Here is an 11,075-nt window from a genome sequence, read left to right on the forward strand (position 1 = left end):
CAGAAGTGGGTGGTGGATAATGCAGAAGCGAGTGAAAGATAGGATGAAATATTCCTTGCCATCCTGAGCTCATCTGCTGAAGATTAAGGTTATTTGTTCCTTGATCACTCAATGAGTATTTTCTAACCGAAGTTAAATAAGGAACCTAGCTGGACTTTTCAAAGGTTATTCGACAATATGATTGATCTGGCTGTTTTGTTTTTGTGTGGTACAGTCTCTCATAGGTTAATTATACTGACAGCTTTTCTGCAGTGCTGTGTTAATATCAAGTGTCGAAGTAGTGCCTTGGCAAATGGGAAAGTCATTACTTTTTTGTGTCAGATTCTGCCACTTGTGCTCCCACAGACCTGCATGTCACTCAGTTCTCCAGTAGCTCTGTAATAGGACTATGATCAATGACTCTTCTTGTGCTAGAAGATAACAGCCGGTGAGAACAGCAGAATTTGTCTTTTCATGCTTTGTGCTATGACACACCTGACAATTTTTATGCTTTAAAATACTGCTCACTTAAGGAAATGCTCTGCCTTCCCATTGATTGTTCAGATAAAATTAAAACCACCCTTCAGATCTTTCCTTCTGTAAGAACCGAGTTACTAAACTCGGAAAGGAAAACTGTTTGGGGGAAATCCATCGCCTCCCACCTGTTCTAAAATAAAAATCAAAGGGTGTTCGAGCAGCATGGATGAACACCTGCGGAGCTCCTCTCCAGCCGAAGCGAGGGGAGCTCAGGTCACCGCTCTGTGACTGCCTGTCTGTGCTCGGGACTCGCAGCGCGTTTCACCTTTGCAAAATGCCGTGTCCTGAGCGCCAGGTGAGGCATTGAGAGCATCCCGTAAGCACCGGCGAGCGCGGGGTTTATTTACCGACTCACTGCATTTCCATGGAAACTCTAATTGTCACACCGTGCAGCGCCGGAATACCGGGCTCCAGGGCCGCCTGGAGCGGCCTCCCGAAATGCGCTAGCGCGGCGGCTCCAGCCCCAGCCCCGGTCCCGGCCCCGCCGGGCGGGCGGCGAGTGCGGCAGCGCCGGCCCCGGGGCGCGGCCCTCGGCCGCAGGCGAGACCCGGCGCCTCCGCAGCGCCCGAGTAAGGTGCGCCTCCGGGCGGGGGGCTGCGCGCTTCCCTCTGCTCCCGCCCCGGCGGAGCCTCGCCGTGCCCGCCCAGGCTGGAGCCGTGACCGCAGCCCGGGGCTGCCCTGCCCTGCCCGGCTCGCCCCCACCGCCCCTACCGCCCCTACTGCCGCTACTGCCCCGCGGGGCGCCGCAGAGGGACAGCGCGAAGGTAACGCGGGGCGGGCGCGGAGCCGCGGCGGGCTGGGCTGGGCTGGGCTGGCGCAAGTTTAGGCGGGGCAGCGCCTTGCCAGCAGTTGCGCGGGACAGGGGTATTCGCTTGGGTGGAGGGGGCTCAGGGAGGGGGGATCTCGGCGGTCGCGGGCAGCGCGGGGCTCCAGGCTAAGCGCGGTGCGCGGTTCCGGACGCGGGGCGGGGCGGGCGCGCAGGGCAAAGCGGATGCCGAGCGAGTTGTGCGAGGGCAAAAATAGCAGTCGTCCCCGGTTTGGTGCCTTTGCCTCTGAGAGCCAGGAACTGCTGTGCTACCTCGCAGAAAACGTAGCCGTGCCTTTCAAGTTTTCTGTTCTGACCAGTAAATGGCCCGTTACGTTCCATAACGTTTACTTGGAGCTCGAGATATATTCTTGCTAGTTGGCTTTGGCATATTTCGAGAAGTTGTGTTCTTCTTGTCCCGGATAATGTTGCAGTTCTTCTTTCAGTCAGGCACAGAAAGAGGCATACCATTAACATGCATAGAAATCCGTTTTTCTGGACTTCTGAACTAATTTCAATCTTTTGAATTCTCCCAGGTTCTCAGGCTAGTTTTTGCTGTTGCATGTAACGAACAACATCGGAAGCAGCAGCGTTTCATCTTTAGCTTATATTGTGAATGCAACGGTTGAGTGGTTTCAAATTTTGTCTCAGATTTATCTCAGTCTTTAATGATGTGAGGGCATAATTTCTCAAGTTGTAACAACACAGCTCAATGCTTTCCTTAAGCTTCCGTAGTCGGGCAGTAACAGCCTGTCTTATTAACTATTTACAGCTGTGTAGAAGTTTAAAGACCTTCTCTTTTTCTATGCAGTCTTGATATAACTCCAGTATTATGGAGGCAGAAAGGCTGTATTTCCTAGGTAATTTTCACATTTTGCTTCCTCCCTAAGACTATAAATCATTCACAGCTATAAAGATTAATTTTCCTGTTACAAAGATGGAACTGATTAGACTATACAAAGACCAGCCAGTCAGAGTTAATAGGTATTAATATTGTAGGATATAAGCTCTTAGCCATGAATAAACCTTAATGTAAGTACCTCATCTAATAGAAGGAACATTTCCTGAGAAAACAATTGCTTTCAGAGGATGATGGTTACCCATCTAACTTTTGTGTTCTTGAAAATTTCCCTTTAAATATTTAGAGAAATAGCCGGCCTATTAACTCTCCTAAATTGTCATTTATAGATTTTGTATTTTAAGTGATAGCTTTAAGTGAAATAATGATATTAATTACAAGATAGTAAAAATATTAGCATATTTTGGGTTATGTGATACTTCTAACTCAGCTACACCTGAAAAATGGTTTCATTTCTCCCTGTCAATCTCAGGCCCTAGACCAACTGCAGCTGAAGCATGCTTTTGATGAAAGAATCTCAGTAATCAGAGAGTCACACTGAGGTATACCATAAATTATTGTAATTTAAGGAGGTGTTATTTGAAATTTTTCAAGATTATAACACCATCTGTTATAAAATACATTTTACTATACTCTTAAATGTAAACTGCATTGAGTCTTACAGTAAATATTCAAATCCACCTTGGCCCCTGTCACAATACTGAAGTCTCTCCTGCCTTTTGCAGCCTAGCCTTCTGTCTCAAGCATTCCATTGAAATTAAAGAAGACCTAACCAAACCCACGTAAAGCTCACAGGGTATGAGCTCATACAGGTGTAGCTGGGCACAGCTGGGAGTGTACACAGACTAGGATCACCAAAAGGGAACCTCATTTGCTTGACTGATTGATGTAGGAGGTGAAAGTGATCCAACTTTTGGAACTGACAGCTGAAAATCTCCATCAGGTACCTTCAGACTGACTAAATTTGAGCTTGAAAACAGGTGCAAGAGCACTCTGACACTGTGTTGCATTCAGTTTAGAAATACACTTCAAATATGAGGAGAAGGTTTTGAAAAGAGACTATATTATTTAATTCTATTTCTCACAGCAGGATTTTCATGAATCTCCATTTCCCTAAAAGCTGCACCCATGTGCTGCACTGGGTTTGACCAACCGTCCAGGGAGCGTGAATCTCTCAAAGTAGAGGCAGCTGTTAAAACAAAGCAGGAAGATAAATGCCAATAAGTGCACATAGCCCTGTGAAATCAGTGGCATGCTAATGAAGAGCAATTATGCAGGAGGAACACTTGTTTACACCTTTACTGCCAGTGGCACTCAGGCTGAGAGCAACTGGTTTCTTTTGATCAGGAAAGGATGCTCGGAGACAAGAGATCCACTTGGCATCTTTTGAAATTTGGGGACAAAAGTCTGCTTTCATTTTACACATCCAAAATGAAAATAAAGTCATCTTTGGGCATTTTGCAAAGCAAATTTTGTCAGCACAGTAGTTCTCTGCTGAAATCAGCAGTGTTATTCCTTCCCCTCTGTCTTTCTGCCACTCTGAAACTGTGATTAGAGATGGTGCAGGAGGGGCTTCAGTGTATTACAGACTTCTGTGGTGCCCCAAGTGTCCAGCTAGAGCCTTAAGAGATCATGTTGTGACTTCTTCCAGGGCTCCTTCCTCATGGAAATGAGGACATGTGATAGGGAAGATGGCACCTTCTCATCTCGCACCCCAAGCAGAAGGCAGCCATAGCTCAGAAGGGATGGAGCTGGAGAGCCCATGCTGGACTTCAGAGGCATGGCTACTAAGCTCTTCCATGTTGATGTTTCTCAATAAAATATGTCTGCTTCAGCAAAACCAGCATATTCACTTTTTGTTTTTAAATAATTATATTAAAAACATAATGAGCAGTTCTGCTAAAGCCATACTGCAAGAGCTCCATGTGGAGGTGTACAAATCTACAGAAATCTAGCATTCATTTAATGAATATGTTACAGTATAACAACACTTAAATTTTGTTCTCTGGCCCTAGTCTTAGCATTATCTGTGTGGAATATAAATTTATAGAAGATAAAATAATTATGGTGCATCTGACTTGAAAGTCAGACTGACTTGAAAGTCTGACTTGAAAGTCTCTTCCTTTTCACTTTTAGTCACCCAAAGCTGAAAGTGGTAGAAATAACAGTGATACCACTAGATTTGTTTCAATTCTCCTCATAGAATCCTTTGATTAAAACTAAGCAAAACGTGATGAAAAGATAAAGATTTCTTTACAGATCATAAACATAATTAAAATGGAATGGACTAACTAGATAGAGAGCCTTTTCTACCAGTAGAAATGCCTACTTTTTCTCCATTCACTGATGAACCTATGGCCTATGAACCTTTTCAATGACAGCAAATATCACCAAAAACTCTAGAGAGGGAGTTATAGTTTTGGTACACACATACATAGCTGCTATTATAACTTAAACACTGGTATGCATCTTTACTACTCAATATGACCTTCAAATGTGATGATGTGTGGGAATTTAACTGCTACTGAAAATACCTGTAGATACACTAAAAGCAACCCTTATGTCTGGGTTTTTGGCAGAGAAACTGTAACATCAGTTTGTTTCTTCTTTTACAGGTTCATCCTTCAACCTAGTATCAGTTAAAATAGAAGACTACGCAGAATGATTGCTGTTAGCACAGAGTTACTTATGGAGGCACAAAAAATAAATGAAAAGCTCATTTCTTCAGAGTCATCACCACTTTGAGAGCATTGTAAGAGTTTTTGAGGGTTTTTTTGAATCTCAAGATGGTACTGGATTTCCTTCTCTATTAGTCTTTCTCTCAGGTGATTAGTAACTAAGATATGGAGAGATCCAGGTCTTTAATGTTTCATTTCCCTTTCTCAAATAACTCTTGATATGGTTCAAACCTGCTATCAGGCAATGGGATGTTCCATTAGTAAAGCTCTTTTAATCTGTGCAAGATATAAACTGGAAAAGGAAGGTGTCCAAGCAAAAAGAAAATTGCCCAGAATGACAATAATGGCTTTTCTTTATTAACTCTTCAGTTATGCAAAGTTTTTTTCCTACACACTTCTCAGCTAAGTGTGTAGTGTCGTGGAACAAAGATAATAGAATGTTCACCCTGAAAATATTAGGGAGGTAATGTTTCATATTGAAACGCAACATAGAGTTAAAATGGCTTTCATCAATCAAAAGAGACTGTGCAGATGAGAGATGACCTGCACACACTGAAATCTGCAAAATCATCAGTCAGCAAAATCCACCATTCCTTCATGTTGAACAAAGAGAAAAAAAATTATAGAAGTGTGACATAACAGGGACATAATGCCATAAGCCTGAGGTATGGAGATGTATCTTATCCAGGGCAAAGCTCTGTGGGGGGGTTCCTCAGACAAAAGTTATGTAGAGTCATACTTAGGGAAAAGAAAGAAATTTCAGCAGATTTTGAAAGTCATTGTGGTATGCAGATCATACTGGTTTTGGTTGGTTAGTAGCAACTCAGAGAAATTAGCTCAGAAAAAATAAATAAAAAACTATTTCCTTCATTAGCTAATATTTGTATAAAGAGAAGCCCACCAAAATGAAAATTTCTGATAATATCAACATAGAGAGATTAGATCGCTTACAGAACCTCTAATCTGCTTCTTTAAAGTTGATCTAGAGGCAAAGGTAGTCTCAGATAGCATTGTTTGTCTATTATATGGTTTCCCATCATTTCATTAAAGATTGGGGAAAAATTGAACAGAAATAATATGCATTAATGCTGCTCTGCTTGTATGCACACAATTATAAAATTTAGGTTATCTAAATTCACATATCCAGTTCTTACTTCTATTTTAGCTATTTTAAAGCACTTTAAGATTGAGAGAATCTGGCAAGGCTGACTTCTTGTCACCTCTTTCCAACACATTACTTGCAAGATTTTTTTTTTTAAATAAGTATTCCTACTTTTACATGAGGAACCTTCCCATCACAACACACTGTCAGTGAATATTCTGAGGTTGTTTTAAGGTTTGAGCTTCCCTTTGGCACATGACAGTAGGAGCACATGTGATGTGAAAGAAGGAACACGTCTGCGTGTGTAGAGGAAGCTGAGTAACATTTTTGCACTTTGAAGAAGTCAGCACCATACAACTCACAGAGGAGCCTTGAAGAGCCCTGCCTTTTTTAGGTGACAGATCTAGCCTTCTGCTCAATTTATATATGCTTTAGTATTGTTTAGATGTTCCTGTTTTCTCTTATATAAGATTTCTAAACATTAAGCAATTTTGTACAGGGCACTAGCACTCTGGAGAACCTTGAAACTTTAGTACATGCTGGTGTTTAAGGTAAACTGAAGATTGAACTAAATTCTCATGTCTTTCTGTTTGTTCTAAAATGAAGACTAATACATGAAGATTCTGTAGGCAGTATAACTTTGTGCTGAGTTAGGTTTTAATGTTCAGTGTTTCTGTGCTGAATAATTAGTGGTTCACTGAATTTTCAAATGGCTGTGTGTAGTTTGCTTCCAATTAACACTGTCCTCTTTGTATTACATCCAGTTACTTTAGATGTTTTATAGGCAGTTTTCCTTTCTGCTTGAGCACCAGTTAAAATATGTTCAATGCTTAATAGAAAATGGTTTCTATATACACCACATTAGGAATTCCATCTTGGATCATTGACAGTGGATTTCCTGATCATTTTTGAAAGCTCTCGCTTATTTTGTGTTAGTTCTCTACTAGCAAGGTAAGAAATGCTAGTGCAGTCATTAGCATATGTATTTTCAGGTGCCTTCATTATAATTTGCTGTGACGCAATGATTAGGCATGTGCCCAGATGGTGTCTGTCATTTCCTTACCCATATCGACGGGCTCTTATGCACATGAGTAATCTCACCAACTCAAGATGAATTGCTTTCGTAGCTAACTGTTCCCTCATGGAAAGTCTGACAATATAGTCTATAGCAAATCATAGTTAAAAGCCAGCATCATAATGCAGAACCTTAAATTGCCATTCCCCCATGTGAGCAGCCGGGTAGGAGGCCAAGGCATGCTGAACACCACATGGTAAAACCTACGTAACTAATTCATGTTGACCTGAAGTTATACAGGATCTGCCTCACAGTAGACTAACATGACTAGTAATTTATTTGCATTGAGGTGACACCAGGTAAATTTATGTTCCTTTACATTCTGATTAACAGCAATATCATTGTTCCTTCAGATGCTAATTAATGCCTTTCTCGTTCTAAGCAGGACTGTAAAATGGATTTAGGATTAAAAGACCGTACCAACAGGACACCTACCAGGAACACCTCTGCTACTACAAAGAATTTTTCTGCCTGGGAAGACTATAAGAGTAGTGTTGATGACATACAGTACTTTCTTATTGGGCTGTACACACTTATAAGTCTGGCTGGCTTTATGGGAAATCTGCTTATACTAATGGCCCTACTAAAGTGCAAGCAGAAGACGATAATAAACATTCTCATAGGTAACTTGGCCTTTTCTGACATCTTGGTTGTGCTGTTCTGTTCGCCTTTCACACTGACATCCGTCCTGCTTGATCAGTGGATGTTTGGCACTGTCATGTGCCATGTAATGCCCTTCCTCCAATGCGCATCAGTTCTAGTTTCAACTTTGATGTTAATATCTATTGCTGCAGTCAGGTACCGTATGATAAAATATCCCCTTTCTAGCAATCTAACAGCAAAACAAGGCTATTTCTTAATAGTGACCATTTGGGCCTTTGGCTTCACAATTTGCTCCCCTCTACCAGTTTTCCACAAAATTGTGGACCTCAGCAAAACTCTGAATTTAGAGGCACTGGAGAACAGACTCTTGTGTATCGAGTCATGGCCTTCCGATTCCTATAGAATTGCCTTTACAATAGCCTTACTGTTCATGCAGTACATACTGCCGCTGGCGTGTTTAACTGCTAGTCACACGAGCGTCTGCAGGAGCATAGGTTCTAGACTGTCAAACAAGGAAAACAAGTTTGAAGAAAAGGAGATGATAAACCTAGCTCTTCATCCCTCTAAGAGCACTAGCACACAGGTGCAGTCCTCTGGGCACTCCAGGTGGAGCTGTGCCTTTGGCAAAAAGCACCACAGAAGATATAGCAGGAAGACTTCAAGTGTGATGCCAGCTATTTCAAGGCATCATCAGGATACTCATTCAAGAGATCTCCCAGAAACCTCTGGCACAGAAAAAAGTCAGCTCTTTTCCTCCAGTAAATTCATCCCTGGGATTCCTATCTGTTTTGAAATGAAACCAGAAGAAAATACAGAGATCCAGGACATGATTACAGTATCCCGATCCATTGTCAGAATTAAGACAAGATCAAGGAGAGTTTTTTGCAGACTGACAGTGCTAATCCTAGTTTTTGGTTTCAGTTGGATGCCTCTTCACCTTTTCCACATTGTGACAGATTTTAATGCCACTCTCATTTCTAACAGACATTTTAAATTAGTATATTGCATATGCCATTTATTGGGTATGATGTCCTGCTGCTTGAATCCCATCCTCTATGGGTTTCTTAACAACAGCATAAAAGCTGATTTAATGTCCCTTATCCCATGCTGCCAAATACTATGATTTTATGTGCCCCAAGATAAAGTAAAACAAACAAGTATGGCTTTCAAGCCTACTGGCGTGCATAGCTGTAAAAGATATGTAAAAGATATTAGTTTAGTTTACTTAGTCTGACTTGGTTATGATTAGTAGCATTTTATGTGAATGTATAGCTCTATGGCTGCATGTATTTCTTGCATTGGGCAGAACTATATACATATGTTATAACATTTCCCTATCTGTTACAAGTAGGAAACCATGCCCAGTGTACAAAACCGGAATACCATTTTCATTACCTGAAATGTTGGCAATCTGTACTTTGGAATTATACAGAATATATAATGAATAATAAATGTAAGACAGACTACTTAGACATATCAGTATTAACTGTCATAAAACTATAATAAAATACATATAATTTACTAAATAACTATTGTTGAGACTATTTCAGAGCCAACTTTGACTGTTTTCTAATATAAACATCTCTTTCTGGATGTGATTAGAAAAATATTTTTACTTAGCTCTTTGAGTCATAGTTTGCAATATCTTTGCAATATGCTTTGCTGCTGGTTCCTAGTTTGCCTTACTCCTTGGTTTGAGGGTTGTTGTTTTTGTCTTGATTGTTTCCATCTCACCATGTTTACCCAGTACAACCTATCCCTGATTTCCTTAGCCAGTTTTCACTCTGGCTTGTCATTTTATGTAATTTTCCACCAGCCTGAACTTATCTATAGTTATGCCTTTGTTCTTACAGTGATGACACCCCTGAACATACAACATACTTCTGATCAGAGTAAGCCCTCATTACCTAAGCAAGTGATAGTGGAAAGAAAAAGAAAATGGAAAGACAGCAGGATTTTTTCTTTTCCTTTACAAAAAAGCAAAAGCTTACTGCACTTCATTATAACTGACCCACTTGCTTTGGAAAGCTTTAACAGCTTTCAAATAAATTTGTGCATGTGTGCCTTGACAGGTGGGAGGGATAAGCAGAGTGGATTATTTTTGAATTCAAGAAGGGCAAGTGCAGGGTCCCGCCCCCAGGGAGGAATGACCCCATGAACCAGTGTTTCTGGTGTCTGACCTGCTGAAAACAGCTCTATGAAGAAGGACCTGGAGGGTCTTGGTGGACAACAAGCTGTCCATGAGGCAGCAGTGTGTCCTTGTGGCCAAGAAGGCCAGTGGTATCCTGGGGTGCATTAGGAAGAGCATTTCCAGCAGGTTGAGGGAGGTGATTCTGCCCCTCTACTCAGCCTTGGTGAGGCCTCAGCTGGGGTACTGAGGGTACAGAAGTGTCCTCCTCTGGCCTCCTCAGTACAAGAAAGACATGGAGCTCCTGTAGCAGGTTCAGTGGAGGGCAATAATGATGATTAAGGGACTTGAACATCTCTCTTGTGAGAACAGGCTGAGCAAGTTGAGCCTGTTCAGCCTCGAGAAGAGATGACTGAGAGGGGACCTCATTAATGGCTGTCAGTATCTGAAGGGAGGGTTTCAAGAGGATGGATTCAGGCTCTTCTCGGTGGTGCTAAGCAATAGGACAAGAGACAACAGGCAGGAACTGATGCACAGGAAGTTCCACCTGCATATGAGGAAGAACTTTAGTGTGTGAGTGACCAAGCACTGGAACAGATTGCTTGGAGAGGTTGTGGAGTCTCCGTCACTGGAGATATTCAAGAACCATCTGGATGTAATCCTGTGCAATGTGCTCTAGGGCGACCCTTCTTGAGCAGGGAGGTTGGACCAGATGATCCACTGTGGTCCCTTTCAACTTCACTCATTCTGTGAATCTGTGCATGCACGCACACGTGTGCAAACACATACACACACACACACACACACATACACACATGCTTTCTGCATCTCCCTCTCCTCTCTCTTTTTCTCCTTTTTAACCAGACCAGTATTTTTCCTTCCAAATTTAAGTCACATGCATCTTCCCTAAGTCATATTACATTTCACAGCACAAATGCAAAGAATATATAATAAAAATATAAATAAATAAACAAACAAATACATATATATATTCTCCCCCCCTGGATTACTCTAGTTTAATAATCCATCTCTGCCCTCAGGATTCAGTAAGTGTACAAAGCCTTTGCCTATTTAAGTTGTAAAACCTCTCCTCAGGTCTAGATGGTAATTATTTCCTTTTATCCACTAAGATTTTTAATCCAATAGGCCTTTGTATGTAGCTTCTACAGGCTGAGAAATAAAGTTTTTCTTTTTATAAATGGGTGGTTGGAAATGGTCAGTGTGCATTTTTTTTCCTCAAGATACTTCCCTTCCAGTTAGTCTTTAAAAGTGAAAGCAGTTCTTTTATTTTGAGGAATCATCAACTTAT

General features: G+C 41.5%; 1 protein-coding gene across 9 annotated transcripts; it reads left to right on the forward strand.

Annotated features, from left to right (window-relative positions):
* The first annotated feature begins 357 nt into the window (after positions 1-357).
* NPY5R (neuropeptide Y receptor Y5) lies at positions 358-9,167 on the forward strand. 9 transcript variants are annotated; one of them, XM_064652386.1, is made up of 4 exons: positions 1,101-1,280; positions 2,653-2,722; positions 3,832-4,932; positions 7,418-9,167. In XM_064652386.1, exons 3-4 carry the CDS (start codon positions 4,888-4,890, stop codon positions 8,759-8,761), a joined length of 1,389 nt encoding a protein of 462 aa, XP_064508456.1. In that variant the 5' UTR covers positions 1,101-1,280; positions 2,653-2,722; positions 3,832-4,887; the 3' UTR covers positions 8,762-9,167. The 9 variants fall into 9 exon arrangements, with proteins under 9 accessions (XP_064508453.1, XP_064508460.1, XP_064508461.1 ...); XM_064652389.1 differs by having other exon boundaries at positions 4,796-4,932; XM_064652388.1 differs by lacking the exon at positions 1,101-1,280 and adding an exon at positions 1,478-2,181.
* Positions 9,168-11,075: the final 1,908 nt, after the last annotated feature.

This window comes from Pseudopipra pipra, chromosome 4 (genome assembly GCF_036250125.1).
Source record: "Pseudopipra pipra isolate bDixPip1 chromosome 4, bDixPip1.hap1, whole genome shotgun sequence".
In the NCBI taxonomy this organism is placed as follows: domain Eukaryota; kingdom Metazoa; phylum Chordata; class Aves; order Passeriformes; family Pipridae; genus Pseudopipra; species Pseudopipra pipra.

Excerpts from the sequence above, each read along its gene's own strand:
- NPY5R (XM_064652383.1), top strand. The coding sequence starts at position 683 with ATGAACACCTGCGGAGCTCCTCTCCAGCCGAAGCGAGGGGAGCTCAGG. Across the intron at positions 812-7,420 it reads TGCCGTGTCCTGAGCGCCAG|GACTGTAAAATGGATTTAGG; the intron begins GTGAGGCATTGA and ends CGTTCTAAGCAG.